At 35.0% G+C, this 18,393-nt stretch overlaps 1 protein-coding gene across 3 annotated transcripts in view; it reads right to left on the bottom strand.

The window, feature by feature from the left end:
* The window catches only part of BMP2K (BMP2 inducible kinase), a 124,541-nt gene that overhangs the window by 60,940 nt on the left and 45,208 nt on the right, over nucleotides 1–18,393 (bottom strand). For all 3 annotated transcript variants that reach the window (XM_040625284.1, XM_040625285.1, XM_040625283.1), the window contains exons 2-5: nucleotides 13,346–13,464; nucleotides 9,971–10,076; nucleotides 3,428–3,570; nucleotides 1,529–1,650 (exon numbers count right to left, since the gene is read on the bottom strand). In XM_040625284.1, coding sequence (XP_040481218.1) covers nucleotides 1,529–1,650; nucleotides 3,428–3,570; nucleotides 9,971–10,076; nucleotides 13,346–13,464 — 490 coding nt within the window. The remainder of the gene's footprint in view (nucleotides 1–1,528; nucleotides 1,651–3,427; nucleotides 3,571–9,970; nucleotides 10,077–13,345; nucleotides 13,465–18,393) is intronic.

Below are 18,393 nucleotides of genomic sequence, written 5' to 3' on the forward strand. Positions count from 1 at the left end.
AAAATTCTAAATCCACTACGAAGAGATTATTTTAATGAAGTAGTACTCAATTTCATGGCAAAAATTGTTAGACAATGGAAGGACTTCCTATACGATGGCATAATTTAAGATCAATTTTGAGTGTTCATATGTTTCATTTTATATGAAATATTTTAAGGCTCAACATTCTGTCATCTCATTTTTTCAAAATTACCCTGACTGGTGAGACACTACAGAGGAGCAACCTGAGAAACCAGAATAGAAACTGCATGAGGGCAGGACTTCTGTTCACTGCTATACTGCAGCACCAACAACAGTGTCCGCTGCACTGCAGGCCCTGAATAAACACCTGTTAACTGAATAAATGGTTAGGCCATTAATTCCTCAATTGAGCCCCAATGCACAAGAACTCCTCATGAGCCTGCATTCATCACTACTGCAAAATTCTACTAAATCTTAACTATACTTCAAATCTCAACAGCAAGAAATGAAACTTTCAGCAAGTCAGAGATCCTAAAGCAGGCATTATATACCATGACCCAATAAATAAATATAAATAAAATTTTAAAAGTATTTATTTATTTATTTATTTATTTATTTATTTATGATGGATATATATATCCCCCCAAGAAGCCAATTCAATAATTTGTTCTGTGTTCTTCAGGACGTTTGTGTCTACTAAGGAGTTAAGTTTTACAGAATCTAATATAATCATCATAGGCTAAGTTTCCTGAGTAGCAATACGTAGTCTAGAAACCCACAGTGTTACACAAATGGGCCACAGTAAGATCAGCTCTCCTTGAGTCATTTCAAAATGTATACTGCAGGTCAAGTGATAGCTCTTAGTCTTAAACAACTGAGAACTTGTGAGGAAGTGAAGAAAGGCAACTTAGAAAAGACAACTATGCAGAAATTCCTACTCTCACAGATCATTGGGCATGCTGTATCATTTTACTAAGGTAATCTAAGATTTACAATGCTATTTTCTAAAACTAGGACACAGAAAAGTCAGGGAAAGGTACTTACAGGTACTCTAGCAACCACAGAAGATACAAAATTAAGAAAACATAAAAGCAGATATGACATTTCTACCACAGAGTTTTCTAATACACTATCACAAAGTAACATGTTTTCCACACAGTTTTCAATACATTAAGAAGTGAATCTTCCTCATTTAAATATGAAGTAAAAACCTAGTTTTCCAATAGTTTGATTTTTTTTCCTAATAAGCACAAATCCTCAGTATTAGTAAAAACAAAGATGTTTAACTGAACTCAACAATCACTTAAAACTCCCTTTAATGATTCCACAAATTACTACAGCTTGACAAATTTCTTAATATATTTACAATGTACATGAAAACCCTGTATGCATGATAAAATATATTTTCTACTGAGCTAGAGCAGACATAAATTAGTCAATGTCTACGGCACAGAAATATTTTGAAGAAATCTATAAATCGAACACCTAAAATTCGTATTAGCAAAACTGGTCCAGAGACTTAATTAAAATTCCCAAGAGACAAAGCACAATAAAGACAGAAACTTACTTTTTAATTTCTTCTTCTACTAGATTAACTCCATCTTTTTGAGGATTAAGAAATTTATTCGTGGCACTGCCAAAGTCACAAAGTACATAGTTTCCACTATCATTCAACAAAATATTTTCTACCTTCAGAAAAAATAAATAATTAGTAGTATTTTCAAAGAGAAATTATATTTTTATAACCATGTTTTTACAAAATAAACATTGAAAGGTTTGTGCCATATATACATAGAGACAGGAGTAAGATAAATTATGAGGAAGGACAAACAAATCAGACCAAAAATATACTTGACTATGTCTACTATTTCTCTTATTAAGAACAGAGAAGTGCTTCTCCCATCCCAGGATGATTTTTGCAGGGGCCAAGAAGCCCTAAATCCTCTTTAAACCTCTTCTATGAAAAAAAAAGAACTAGCAGCAGTCGAGGTCTATACTGTACCTCTGTTTTTCTCCTTTTCTGACACTTCAGCTTATCTATATGCAAGTAACAAAAGCCATTAAAATTCTACCTGATTGACTTCTAATTCCATTTTTATTGAAAATGCTCCACTAAAAAACACAGTTTTGTCTCTATGTGTTAAAGTCATAGCAAATTATTAGGGAAAATGTAAACACTGCATATTCGAAAGAACTGATATGAACTACTAGTTCATTGGATAACTAGTTATCCAAATTAAAGGACAGAAGTCTGCAGTCATGCATTTCAATCTTGGCTTAATTTGTATCATATTAACGGTAGTAGGTAACCCTAGATGACATTTTCATGGTTAACAACCTACATTTTAAATGACACCTTCTATTCTCTTGTATCTTAAGAGGATTTTATTATCACCTTTCATAAATTTTGTATAACCAGTCAGAACTGGGATTCATTCCTTCATTAAATATTTATTGAGATCCTGGCTAAGTGCTAGGCACCCTTCTAAATACTTAGATATATCACTACAAAAGAGAAAAATCCCTGCCCACATGGAGTTTACATTTTAGTGGAAGAGAACAGAAAGCAAACAACAAGCACAATTCATAAGCAAATTATATTGTACCCTACAAGGTAACAAGTGATAACAAAAGATAGAGAGCAGGGTAGAGAGCAGGAATGTTAGGCTGTAACTATAAATAAGGCGGTATAAGACAGAACTCACTGACAGGGTTAATCTGAGCAGACTTGAAGCAGGGTGAAATGTTAGCCATGGGATATCTGGGCATACAGCATTTGGGGAAGAGAAATTTTTGTAAACCTAGTGTTTGTGGGCATCAAAGAAGACACCTATGGTTTTAAATGATATATGTAATGATAACTTGAGAAATATGATACCAGGAATATTTAAATCCTCTTTGGGGACTTCTTCCAATGTAACAAGTGGGTACCCTATACAAGAGATGAGAGCCCACAAAAAAACTAAGATAAAATGACATTAAAGACAATCACCACCAAATTATAGTAAATTACAGAAAACTATAGTAAATTATAAATAAATGAGTAAAAAGACCCATTCAAGTTTGCCTCCAGAATCTCTGGAAAACATCGTGATGCTTAATATGGATTACAGGAAATAGGAGGAGAGCTGAACTGAACAAGAATAGTGTGGAAAGACATTCAACCTGCATCAGTGAAGTTCGCATTTCTACTCACATGAACCCTTTTTAAAAAAGCCCACTGTGTACAACAGAAGCAGAGAAGAGGGCACAAAATCCACTTATACAGCCGTACTAGAAGCCCTCAGGGTCATGGAAAGCACAATTTCCATTCTACAGTCTTTACATGGCCTCAGGAAATGAGGCTAGGACAGAGAGACCCTTCTCAGTGCTGATAATAAAAACTAGTGTAGATGAAGACAGTCCAAAAACATTTTAATGCTGAAGTTTAAAATGTATTAATCCATAAGTAGTCTAAAATTCCTACCTTCAGATCCCGGTGGATTATTGGAGTCTTACACTGATGCAATCTGGCAACAGCTTCACAGGTATCACAGAATATCTGTAACACTTCTGCTTCCGTAAAACCTGTCTGCAGCTTCTTATTCATCTGATTCACTACCTGCCCAGCTAACCAAAAAAGAAATTTTGAGAAGACGTATTTTCAGTAAAAGAAGACTACCACCAAGAAATTAAGAAATGCCTATATGGTCTTAGGTAATGGGGAATTGGTTTTTTCATAATGCTCACTGTATCATATATTGATTCAGTGACATGCATTTGTTTTTCATATTTTACATCTCTGAAATGAAAACATCTTAAGATAGATACTACTGGCCATTTTTTAAGATTTTAACATCTCTCAAATCATCTCTGAAACCGTATAACTGAAGGCATCATGGATTGAAGAAACAGTCAACACTGTGCTAGCTATTGTATAAACAGTGGTGAGCAAAAATAAAGTTTATATTATCATGGAATTTATAATCTAAAGGCACAGATAAACATTAAGCCAATACACAAATACATATAATTATATACAATGAGGATAATATGAGAGGAACCTAAATTTAAATTGGTGAAGGAGGATGGGGAGGAGAGGGTGTCAGATGAGGTCTGAGGAAGTGTTATTTATGTTGAGGCTGCAGCATGATTAGGAACTAATCAGGCAGAGATCAGTGAGAAAAGCATGCTAGCAACAGCAAGTAACATGTGCAAAGGCCTCCAGTTTGGAAAAGAGCTTAATAATTCTGAATAACTTAAAGCCAATGTAGGTATGGTCTAAGAAGCAGAGAAGAGGTAAAGTGACATGAAACTGGCAAGACAGCTATCCATCAGCCATATTTTAGATTTTATCTTGACAACCACGAAAACTTCCTGATCTAGCTTTTTAAAGGATCTCCTTGATTATGGGGGAATCACAAGAGTGGAAATAGAGAGACGGGTTAAGAGGCTTATGCTCTAATTCAGGTAAAAGACAATGGGCAGAATAACTTACTAAATAAACTCAAACAGTTATACCAATGAGCCCTGGAAGGATGATTATATATTACATATACCAAAATAAGCGATAGTCTAATGACAATTCTAAATTACTAAAAAAAAAAGTTTACCATCATTTAAGAACACAAGTAAATATGTGATTCATTCAGAAAGCATTCTAATAAAAATCAGGTTTGGGAATTTAAAAAGGCAAACTTATATTAACTTGAAACTTCCCTTTAACAAGGTTGGACAAATGAATGTTTACTACTTTGTAATCTGCAAGAAGGTGCACACACACCTGTTCCTTTTATTATTACGGTCTAAACAGCATGCTCACGTATTTTCTGAAATAGGTGGGTTTCTTTTTAAAATTTTAAAGGGGCGCCTGGGTGGCACAGCGGTTAAGCGCCTGCCTTCGGCTCAGGGCGTGATCCCGGCGTTATGGGATCGAGCCCCACATCAGGCTCCTCCGCTATGGGCCTGCTTCTTCCTCTCCCACTCCCCCTGCTTGTGTTCCCTCTCTTGCTGGCTGTCTCTATCTCTGTCGTATAAATAAATAAAATCTTTAAAAAAAAAATAAAAAAATAAAAAAATAAAATTTTAAAGCAGAAAAAAATACCAAATTTTACCTATCAATCCTCAATTTTCAGAACATTCAAGTATACTTGGTTGCAATTTATTCAGAGTGTCTCAAGATTGAGGGACCTGACCAGGTAGCAATTTCCTCCATCCTTTTGTGTGTTAGACGGAACTTGTTTTAATCAACAATTAAACAGGATGAAAAGTGTTTTATTGGTGCTCATTCACATTCTTGAAATATCATTTCATAGCTGAAGAAATCATAACCTTGAACTCTATGTTGAGTTCCTCTTCCAAACTTTCAATGTTGTAATGAGTAGAATAAATTTTAAACAAACAATAATCCTCTTTTTTCCATTCAGAGGTCTTGAATCACAAAATCCAAGTCCCCAGAAAAAGCTAACAGCTGTAGTTGAGCTGTATTTCAAACATAGAAACAAATAAAATTCCATTATGCAAATCAAAGTCCCCTGAAAATTAAAGTTAAGATTATTCTAATGAGAAACAAAAGAACCAGATTCAGAAATCAAAAAAGGTATACTTGTATTTCTACTATCTCTGTTACAAAAATATCCCCAGGACAGTTTGCTAGTGCCAGGGAAAAGGATGAGAAACATATGAAACAGAGCCACTCTAATTCCAGTAAATCTACGCTCATGTGAACGAGCCCAGTCAAAATGAACAGTGTCATTCCTCCAAGCTCAGTCTAGAACAGATGACCCACTGATACACAAGTAATAATAAATGACTGTTGTTTTACGCTCTTGAGTTTTGGGATGTTTTGTTATTAAGCAAAAGCTAACAGGTATATCATCCATGGGAATTTCTGTAAAACACCTCCTGGAAATAAAAGCGCTCTCTCTCTTTCTCTCTCTCTCATTCTCTCCCTCACTCTCACTTTTTTTTTTTTTAAATAGGCTCCACGCCCTCCACCCAGTAAGGAGTACAACAAGGGGCTTGAACTCATGACCCTGAGACCAACACGAGCTGAAATCAAGAGCCAAACGTTTAACCGACTAAACTACCCACACACCCAAAAGTTCTTTTCATACAATGATGGAAATATATTTAAATTCAACTCTGATTTCTGGAAGTCTTACCTAAAGCATGTAATCTCTCTTTAATCTACATCAGAGTATTAGCAAACTAAGCAGTGTCAAATCATGAACCTACAAAGATCTAACATCTATTACAAAAGATGACTGCAAACATTTGATATCTAAAACCATGATAGGGCGTATCAGCTATATAATACATTCTTATTCTCCTACATCCTATACGGTTTTATCCCTAATCAAAACCAATGTACCTGATCTATATTCGTAGCATTGACTTCCTTACAAAAGTACCTTCATTCTTAAACAATTTTATGTAATATAATTAGCTTCTATAGAAGAAGGGGAGAGTAATTATTCTCCCATTCTCTACCCCTCCAACTCACTCCTCCTGCATGAAAGTAAAGGAACTTATCTAATTGATTCATCTGAGAAAAAGGAACTGAGCATGCTCTATTCAGATCCTCTGGATTCCTTCTCTAGGCTGTAACTGCCCACTCAGAGGGCAGTAAGCTTAGCTGGTGAAACATCTGAAGAAAACTTCTAACAAAAAAAGAAGGCGTAATAACAGAAAAAAAAATCAGAAAAACAAAAACACAAGGAACAGGAGAAAACTTTTTAAAAACTATAATAACTGCAGACAACAAAGTATCTGCACCTAAAACAAGAGCAAGGTGCATTTTAACAAAGAACAACATTGAGAAAACAGAAAGAGTTCCTGGAAAGTAAAAATAACATAGCAGTAATACCAAATTCTATAGAGGAGCTAAAAGATATATATATATTTTTTTTTAAAGATTTTATTTATTTATTCGACAGAGATAGAGACAGCCAGTGAGAGAGGGAACACAAGCAGGGGGAATGGGAGAGGAAGAAGCAGGCTCATAGTGGAGGAGCCTGATGTGGGGCTCGATCCCGTAACGCCGGGATCACGCCCTGAGCCGAAGGCAGACGCTTAACCGCTGTGCCACCCAGGCGCCCCTAAAAGATATATTTAAGGAATGCTCCCAACAGAAGTAGAATTTTTAAAAAGAGAAGAAAAAGAGAGGAACAGAGAAAATGAAGGAGAGAAAAAAACTGAGTGCCCAGAAATAAAATAGCAAAACTGACCCACAACGAAGCCAATATATCTGAGATTTTACAATGCTGGAGATAAAGGAAAGATTCTAAGTGCCCATGGAAAAAAACAGGTTACCTAATAAAAACTGAAGAATCATAATGCATCAGACTTCTCAATACTAGCAAACACTTGGGGAAAAAATGGAATAATGCCTTCAAAATTCTAGATCAAAATTATTTCTAACCTACAACACTTTAGTCGGCCAAATTAACAATTAAATATGGATGTAGAATAAAAACATTTCTATATATGCAGGGTTTCAAAAATGTTTCCCTCCATAATCCACTATCAGAAAGCTAATGAAAAATGTACGCTCTTCCAAGGAGGTAGTTAAAAACAAGGAGGGAGGCATGAGCAGTAGGGAGTTCAAGACAGGAAGACAAAGGGAATGCCCAGAATGACAGCTAAATGTTGTTCAAAATTAGGCAGAACTGAAATCTCCTGAAAAGAAATTTCTATGGAAGAAAAACTAAAATTGACACAACTATTTAAACGTTTAAGCATACTGCATAAAGACTGACACTTCCACTGGGGAATGTGGGGCTAAAATGCTAATATTTATGGGGCGCCTGGGTGGCACAGCGGTTAAGGCGTCTGCCTTCGGCTCAGGGCGTGATCCCGGTGTTATGGGATCTAGCCCCACATCGGGCTCCTCTGCTATGAGCCTGCTTCTTCCTCTCCCACTCCCCCTGCTTGTGTTCCCTCTCTTGCTGGCTGTCTCTATCTCTGTCGAATAAATAAATGAAAATCTTTAAAAAAAAAAATGCTAATATTTATGGAGAAGGAAATTAGGCAAATGAAAAATAGAGTAATTATCAACTCCAGGAAAAAAATTTAAAAGTACAAGAAAGAAAATATAATTACAGACTATTACATATCACAGCTAAATGACAAACAAAATAATTTAAACACTGATTATTAATTTAATCTAAAAACTAAGAATATACTACTCTGACAATAAAATCCTCATCTTTACTTGAAGATACTATCTAAAACACAAAATCAGAAAAACCACTAGCAAACTTTCATTCAAGAGCCTCCTCATGCCCAGAATCACATACTTCCCCTCGTTCTCTAAGTTCCCTCTTTTTCATACTCTAAGGATCTCATTAAAACTATAGATTCTCCTCTACATAATGAAGTGTAGAAATATGGAAGTAAATATGAGGAGAAATATCTCAAGGATTTTTAAAGTGAATGCCTCTGAGGAGAGGGATGGGGCAAGAGGATAATGATTTAGACACAGCTTAACAGAACTATTCGACTTTTTAAAACATATATATGAATTACTTTGATAAAAATAAAAATTTCATGTGAATCAGCTTGCTAATTCAAACCAGATCAAAAGTTTTGGTTTTTTTTTTTAATTTTTTAAAAAGCAAAAGCATGCCTTCCTCAAAATATAGCTCAGGTCATACTCCTATTTTAAAATTTATCCCCTGGAACACCTGGGTGGCTCATTCGCTTAAGCATCCAACTCCTGATTTTAGCTCAGGTCATGATCTCAGGGTCATGATCTCCCCATGACTTACTCTCTCTCTCTCTCTTTCTCTCTCAAATAAATGAATGAATCTTTAAAAAATAAAAATTAAAAAATAAAATTTGTCCCCTAAAAACTGAAATTCATTTGGTTCCCCTTTTAAAATGTCTTCTGGATGACTATTAATTAAACTCATCCAAGGTTATGATTATGCCAGATTCAATTATCTTTAAATAATAGCCAAGGGCTATCTTTACAAGTAACCAAGGGCTACTCTTATCCAGCTAAGAGTTAGCATCACAAATGCTAGAACTCAGAAAAGTGGAGTAAAGAACATCAATATCTTCTCCTTAAAAAGATCACAATGTTTTACAGTATGAAATATAAAAAAGAGAAAACATCCAGGAAAACATCTAATTTTCTTTTATTATATATGGAAATAAGTTACAAATATATCTTAATAGATACTACAATACTGATTCACTTCATTTTCCCCTGTCCTTCCCTCCTTACAAGCCTAGAGTAAATGAGACTATATTTTCTCCAACACTACCACCATCCTCCTCCTCCTCCTCCATCATTCAGGAAATGACAAGTGTTCTAATATTATAATTAAAAATCATAACTGCCTTAAGAGAATCTAAATATAAACCAAGGTTCCCTAAAGCCCAAATTGCCAGATACAGTCTGATTTAAAAAAAAATGTGAGTTTGCAGGAAATAAATTAATTGCCCCTTCAAACACATTAAATTAAAATGTTTTAAAATTATTATTATTAAGGCATACTATACCAGTAAATATTTCTTTGAAATACCATAAGAGAGACAAATAAAATACAGTTTTTAACCTTCTGATATTTACAAAAGAACCCCAAAGACTATGTAAGTTTATAAATATTACAGATCAAAATGCATCTAAATTTATTACATTTAATATATTGCAAATTACATGATAGAGTGCTGGAAAAAATCTTACAACACTAATATTGATAAATTATGCTCTTCTTTGTTGGACTATAAAACAAGCATGTAGGGAGGATGATGTGAAACTGCTCTTCACCTGCTTGGATTTCTTGTTTTAAACCAACAGCATTTTTCTAATTGTCATTTACATGCTCCTATCATCACTGCAGCAAGGATGACTAGATTTTAAATATTTCTTAACAGCATTCCTTAATTAGATAATTAAAGCTGAGATTACAATAAGTGTCTAGAATCAGGTGACAGCTGCCTTAGGAGAAACCAAGACACCTAGTAAACCATTTTAAGGGCAATTTTTTTCAGTATAAAACAAATACAGAAAAATACTTACCTCGACAGTATTCCATTAAGATAAGCACTTCCCATACATTATCACTAATTGAATTAACAGCACAGTCCAAATAACTCACAATATTTTTGTGACCAGACAGCTCTTTCTGAAAAAAAATAATAATAATTGAAAAACATACATTTTAAAGCTCTATTAGCAATGGTTAAACAATTTCAAAAAGTAAATTAAGCATAAGTATGGAATCTGATCTCGTTAAAACTATAGATTCTCCTCTACATAATGAAGTGTAGAAATATGGAAGTAGAAACCTTCAAAAAGGCTTCTACAGTTTCAATGAAAAGTTTATTTACGTGTGGCTGCCATTTTCTAACAGGCAGATATTCAATGAACACTAATTTTTAAATTCAATCAGGAAGAAACAGATGGCTCACTCAAAACCAAAAGTCTCCAAAAGCCCACAAGGTCCTTTGGGCCTCAACAATATAGTATCAGAATTTTACTTTTATTTATTTTTACCTAAAAAAATGTTTTAAATTAAGCTCTAATATTTATGAACTAACAATTATAATCTCATTTGTTTGTTTTCCCTTCAACATACTGCAATTTATGTGTACTTGGTTAAGTGGATTTATGAATGTGTACATACATATATATACATATATATATATACTTTTAACTAAATAACCTACAAAATGAACAAGTGGCTAAAAAGATTTCTATTAAGTAACGACAGGTTAAAGATAATACTAATAATATAAGTACAAGGAAATAGGAAAAAAATGGCAAATCTGACACTTTTGCTCCTGGTACAAGATAATCATCAGCATGCAATAAGTTTAAAACTAATCTAATTAAGTCAGTCTGGAAATTAAAAAACAATTACCAACAATGATTTTTAAAATAAATTTATGTCCACTATCATTAATAATAAACCCAATTCGTAACCACGTCATTTGGCAGCTGAACATGTGAATAATTCATAAATACATAAATATCGATGGGCAACAAAAAAAAGTTGGAAGACCACTGCTCTAAAGAGCTAATCTCCCTAAATTATCTTGTTCTAAAGCACAAAATTTGAGTGTTGCTGCTACTGATGATGACTATATTTTACAAAATTATACAAATTCTATTGAAAGGAAGAATTATGGTACAACAGTACCATATCTAGACTCAAGTTAGAGAATTTAGTCTAAGAACCCCTACTATCTTGGTGTAAATCTCTTCACCCTTTTGACTGATAGCCTTTCTAAAAAGCTTTTAAAAACCAAGTCTCAAAGCCTAATTAACTCTAGTCTAACTAGGGAATAGGGAGAATAAAAGCAGAATCAGGTAAGTCATGTTGTATAAATGTGCCTATCAGTGAACAAAAGGGATCAAAATATGTGTTGATAAAGATGTTGATATAAAATAGGAAATCTCTCTCTAAGCAGATTGGTAAGTAAGAATGATATTAACAAGCATTTACATGGATGTGGAAAAACTGGAATTCCCATACATTGCTGGTGTGAACATAAAATGGTTCAGCTGCTACAGAAAACAGTTTAGTGGTTCCTAAAAAAGTTAAACACAGAATTACCATAACACAGCAATACCACTCCTAGATATAAACCCTAAACACTGAAAATACTCAAATACATATACACACATATTCATAGCAGCACTAATCACAACAGCCAAAAAGTAGGAACAGCCCAGATGTCCATCAATGGTTTTTTAAAAAAGTCCATCAACAGATGAATAAATTGCAATAGACAGACAGACACACATACCATGTGGATGAACCTCAAAAACACGCTAAGCAAAAGAAGCCAGACACAAAAGGTCACATATCACATGACTCCATTTACATGAACTATCCACAATAGGTAAATCCATAGAGACATAACAGAATGGGTGGCTGCCAGGAGCTAGAACAAGCTAAAATGGGAGCAACTGCTTACTGGGCAGGGGATTTCCTTTTGGAGTGATGAAAAGGTTCAGAACTAGACAGAGGTGGTGACTGCACAACATCATGAATGCACTAAATGCCCGAACTGTTCGCTTTTAAACAGCTGATTTTAATAAACAAATAACAAAATGAATAAATAAAATAGCTGATTTTTATATTATGTAAATTTCACTTCAATAAAACAAATTTTAAAATATATATTAGCACTTAATAGATGAGATGAGGCAGAGAACAGAAGAAAAAGAGAAAGAAGAGGTGGAAGAAGAGGGGGAAGAAGGAGAGGAGAAGAAAGAAGAGGTGGAGGGAGGGAAGAGGAAGAGGAGAAGGAAGAAGAAGAAGAGGGGAAGAAAGAGGGGGAGGAAGTAGGGGAGAAAGAATGAGAAGAAGGAAAAGAGGAGGACAAAGAAAATGAGGGGGAGGAATAGGTGGAGGAAGCGGGGAAGGGGAAGAGGAAAAGGAGGAGAAGAATGAAGAGGTGGAGGAAGAAAGAGGAGGGAAAGAGAGGAGGAGAAAGAAGAAGTGGAGGGAGCGGGGGAAGGATGGGGGAGAGGAAGAAGATAAGGAAGAGGAAGAAGAAGAGGTGGAGGAAGAGGGGAAGGAGGAAGAGGAGTAGGAGGAAAAGAGGTGGAGGAAAAAGGGAAGAGGAAGAGAAGTAAGAAAAGGAGGAACAGGGGAGAAGGAAGAGGAGAAAAACAACAAGAAGCTATCCAGAGCACTGAGAATTAGATACCCTAGAAAAAAAATAAAATTTTTATTTTGTACTTTTTTAACTGTTTATTTAACCAAGTTACTAAAATTTCTTTAATAACCTATTAAAATACTTTTTACTTTTCCTAATATTTAAAAAGAATTTTTCCCTTATTGAGGGTTATCTTTCCATATATTGCAGAGTATACCCAAAAAAAAAAAAGTAATAACAACAATAAACTTTACAGCATGATTTTAAAAATGAAAAGCAAAACAAATTGTTGTTGTTCAAGACAAACACTTTACTTTGGATGTATCAAATACCATGGGAAAGGTAAACACCAAGTTCAGGACAGCAGTTTCTTTTTGGATGAGAACAGAACAGGGAAACAGCTAGGAAGGAATATACAGAAGGCTTCAACTATATCTGTTAAGATTTTAATTCCTAAGTTGGGTAGTGCATAAGCTGGTATTTATTACATAATTCTCTAATTTTTCTATTCTTAAAATATTCCATAATTAAAATGTATTTTTAAAGGAGGGGGAAAAAGAAAAAGCACAGTAGTTTGCCCGTTGAACTACAATAAGGAAGAGAGGATAGAGGAGAAGGAGTTGACTATATTTAGCCCTAAGTAGGACTATAAAGAATGCACTTCAAAGATTTTCTAGCCATGCATAAAGCAATAAGCAGCTTGTCTAAAAGCTGGTTAATGTTATGGTGCAAAACCAAAAGAAAATACACTAAATTTTTCAAATGGAATTACTCTTTCACTTACCATAATTGTAATTTCCCTTTTACAAATGTTGAGGTCTGGCATGTTATTGACATACATTCGTTTCAATGCATGGCGAATTCCACCATGTGTCCGCACCAGGAAAACCGTGGAGAATCCACCTAGAAGAATGAGTACTAATTAATTACAAAGAATCAGAAACTACTATCAAAATGATGTAGTATCACTGAGGAGCTTAATCTCAGAGAGGAATAAACTGTACACAAGACAAAAATAATAGTAATTTTAATCTAATTTTATTAGGTTAAAAGCCAAAACATTGGCTTCCTATGACAATCACAAAGTAGCACATAGAGAATAACATGCTTCTCAAATAAATATGCTTCTCTTTTAAAGGTTAAAATACTAAAATTTCATTTTGCTTCTTACGTAACATGTGGAAAATGTCACTACATAACTGCATTACTATAGTTTGGCACATAATAGTGACTGCCTACCCACTAGCCTCCCCCTCTCTGTGATAACAAAACACTGATGTTATTTGAGATATCAGCAGGATCAGATGGGTGGGTTCCCCTCCAGTTCCAGGGGATGAACCAACACTGTTATACGGTGATAATGAATCTCATTTCCTTTTGTCAGTATCTGATTTAGGACTGGATATGTAACCAATTTTGCAATGGGACATAAGGGATAATTGGCTGGGGATTGTAGGGACCCCTGTCCACCCAGAAAAAAAGAGAGAGAGGCTTGTGAAGAAGGCCATGCTCTTCTGCTGACTTTTGGATTCTGTTATATACAAATATGCTGTTTAGACCTATTGCAGCTATCTGTGGCCATGATGGACCAGACAGGACCACGATGAACCAAAAGGATCAGAGCAAAAATGACCCAGAACACTGAGATAGTTAGGCTATGAATCAGACAACTCTGGAACCACCTCCTTCCAGAATTCTTACATGATATAAATGTCCTCATTATTTATGCCAGTTATTTGGACAGTCTGTTAACTGTATTTGAGAAAGCACATCTGAAACACATTGCTAGGTATTCTAAAGAACAATTACTTCTGTCACATCTAAACAAAGACTTCCACCTGAAGTCTTTAAAGCTCATCCTGGCAAAGGATAGTATGTGGTTTAGCGTAGTTAAAAACAAAAAATGGTGTGTCACTTTTATCAGTTTGATAGCCCTTATAAAGCAGCATCCTGAGCAATGATAAGGCAATGCAAAACTCTGATTCAATGCAAAACAGGCAAAGGAAAAGTAAACTACTGGGGATAAATGATAGGGGAAAAAGAATTCCTAAGACACTCCAGAATCAGTATGGATTCAGTCCAGGGTCTTTATATCCCCCACCTGCAATTCCAAGAAACTGTAAAATTCCCACCTTGTAGATTTGGATTTCCATGTATACAACGTAAGGGAAATCAAATCACCCAACTCACAAGGGGGTTACCAGGAAAGAAAAGATGATATCTGGGAAAGGTACTTGAAGTAAAAGCTCTAACAATGCAGGGAATTTTTTTTAAAGAAGTTCACTAAGCATTAATTTCATATGCAAACATTAAGAAATTAGTAGCATTAATAAAATACTACTTCAACTACTCAAATTTTATTTGATTTAAAAAATTTAAAGAACATGCTAAAAGTTAGGTCTAGATATGGAGGTAGTATGATTATAGGTCAAGATAAATTATTTAAACAGCATTTGAGATATTTTTCTAGAGATTCCCCTAGAACAATGCTTCCCAAACACAGCTATGCATCAGAATTGCCTGGTGAGCTGGTAACAGAGAGAGAGAATGAATTTATCTTGAATGGTTTTCCAAGTTCTGACCCAACTCTGAATCAGAAAGCCTCAGTCAGGCCTAGTATGTATGTGTGTATATATTTATCTCCCTAGGATTATATAATTCTACTTGTGTATATGTTCTTATAAATATATAATAATGTAAACTGGTTATTAGCTGGGGGAATGGGGAGTAGTATCCCAGTTAGTTCCGATGTACACCCTAGCTAAGTATCCACTGACCCAGAGACTAAGTTCCTAGAGGAGTCATGGATCCTATATATCCATTCTCAACCACCCACAAAACAAAGTAACTTTTAAGCCTATGATTAGGGAAACCAGGGGGAAAAATTTTAAGTTTTCTTCATAAAACCCCTATTCCTAAAAGTTAAAGTTTGCTAATTTCACTAATCCGAAATTAGACCTAAATCCCGCCAGACGTCGTTTTCTAAATAGAGAGATGATGTGTTCATCAACTGTGATTTATACCTAAACAAGGTATATAATGGTTAATAGTGCCTGCTCTGAGAATGAAAGGGAATAATTTATTTATATTTCTCCAAATACTATATTTTCCAGCAATTTCTGATTACTAATTAGTTAATATGATTTGTTTGAAGAATGCATTTAGTGGTAATTAGTTAAGACATTATAGTAATGCAAGACAGGAGTATCATCTGCTTGCCACCAATCCATATCTACCAAATTCTTCAACACATATTTTTCCTCAGAGAAGTCTTTCATGACCAATCCAATTCATGCTCATCATTCATCACTCCCTCAGAATTTTTATCTAGAGTTTTGACTACATTATCATGTATTTCAATTCTCAACTCACCGCACACATATATCACAAGATTACTGGCAGTTAACTACAAATTCCCCTTATTACATATTTCTATGTCTAATTCAATATATTGTTCAAGTCCAGGCAAAGGGACAGTTGTTAAATTAAAGCTATATTTATACTTCCAAATGTGGGGCCATGAGGGTATTATAAAGCATTCCAAATGTGCTCAAAACCCCAAGAAAATAAAAGAACTAATGACAGATATTGGTCTGACAGAGTAAAATGGGAAATAAATGCGTATTTATGCAAGTTAACACGGGAAGGAAAATTACTGGTATCTTTTGTAATCTATAAATCATATAATATAGGCATTCCTTCCCATTCATGGGTATATATTCTGAACAGCAATGATTATCAGCCTCCCCTGGTTTGTTTCCAGGGTAAGATACGCGGTTCCTATGTGAAACCACTGCACAGACTGCCTCATTTAAATATCACCTCTTTTGTTCCAACCCAACACAAAAAGCAATCATATTTAAATGAAGGAGTGGCTCTAAGCCAACCTAAATTTGTTTCAGCTAGAAGTATTAAAATAATGACAATGTAGCTTGCACCTGACTGAATACCACCTTGGAAAGCGCTGTTCTAGGGATGCCAGGTGCCTCTGGTAATTGTGTATGAACGTAAGGCATTTATTTCTACAAACTAACTTTTCTTCCTGATAAACCATTGCTCCTATTAAAAGCCATTATTTTTCCATGCTTTCATTTGTTTTACTTTTAATTTACTGATGGTGCATGTATTTGTAACTCTCCTCAAATGTGTTCAGAAAGATAAAATGAAAAAAGGAAAATATGAATGACAGAACCAGTTTCTTTCTTTATCTTCCCTGCACTTCCTCTGGTACAGATATTAATCTACCAACTAGAAGTACCCAAAGGAGTAGAAATTCATCAGTAACAAAATAATCCTGAGGACACTGATAAGTAGTCCACTGGGTTAAGTGAAAAAGAAAGCAAGGACCTAGATTAAGATACTAGTTGTATACTGTAATCAACCTGACTTAAATCATAATGAACAATCCTCCACTTACTCTCAAGTGTCAGCCACCCAGGAAATCCTCCAGTTACCTTATACTGATAAAGTTTGTTTTTAAGGTAATTTTTACACAGGTTTTATCAGATAATATTTATACAAGTGTCTGGTTTGAAACATAGATACCAGGGCGCCTGGGTGGCACAGTCGGTTAAGCATCTAACTCTTGGTTTCAGCTTGGGTACTGATCTCAGAGTTGTGAGATCAAGCCCACGAGGGTTCCGCACTCAGCGCAGAGTCTGCTTGACCCTCTCTCCCACTTCCTTCACAACCGCGCATGTGTGTGCTCCCTCTCTCAAATAAATAAATCTTTTAAAAAAAATAAATGAAATAAAAAATAAAACATAGATACCTATATACAAGGTTTAGCTTCTCCTTCCTCCACACTTTTTTTTTTTTTTTAAGAAAACTAGAATCATCTCTAGGGACTATAATAACACATGGCTTAACTCATTATTTTTAACAGTTGCATAGTATGCTATACCATATAAATACCATAATCTGATCATCTCCAAAGTGATGGTCATTCAGGTTAGTCTGGTGTTTTATTTATCTGTCTCTTGCCATTACGGATGATGAATGTTGCATTAAACATCCTCATACAATCATTCTTAAACACTGTTGCTTTTGTTCCTGTGGCATAGATTTCCAAGGTAAGTCCACCAAAGGAAAAATATATTTCAGATTCAATACTGCCAGGTTAAACCCTGAAAGGCTATAGCAACTTCCACCAGCAACATAAATGCCAATTTTCTCACATGCTCACCAGAGCACTTAAAATGTTGCCAATTTGATAGGGAAAGACTCGTGGCTGTTTTTTCTATCCTGCATTCCTCTCATTACCAGTGAAATTGAGCATCTTTACCTCTTTTTGTTGGCCACTTATATCCCCTCTTTTGTGACTTGCCTTCCAAACACTGGTTCCTTTTCCTAAAGGGTTTTTTCTTTCAATCACAGGAGAGCATTCTAGAACTCTCTTAACATACAAAAGGTATGTCAATTTGGTCTATCACTTGTTCCATTTGGTATATAATGGTCTATTTTGCAAATTCAAAAACACATATTTAATAATTTTATGAATGTAAAAAACAGCATGCAAGGACACACACCAAAGCTTGATCCAAAATCATATAATTGGGAGAGGAAGAACTTAATTTTTTTTCTATTTTTAAAAGATTTTATTTGAGAGAGAGAGAGTAAGAGAGCACAAGCAGGGGGAGCAGTAGAGGGAGAGGGAGAAGCAGGATCCTTACTGAGCAGGGAGCCCAATGCGAGCTCATCCCAGGACCCTGGGAATCATGACCTGAGCCGAGGGCAGATGCTCAACCAACTGAGCCACCCAGCACCCCTAATTTTTTCTTCATACACACACACATACACACACAAACACACACACACACACACACACACACA

Source organism: Ursus maritimus, unplaced genomic scaffold (assembly GCF_017311325.1).
Source record: "Ursus maritimus isolate PB19 unplaced genomic scaffold, ASM1731132v1 scaffold_8, whole genome shotgun sequence".
Classification (NCBI taxonomy): Eukaryota; Metazoa; Chordata; class Mammalia; order Carnivora; family Ursidae; genus Ursus; species Ursus maritimus.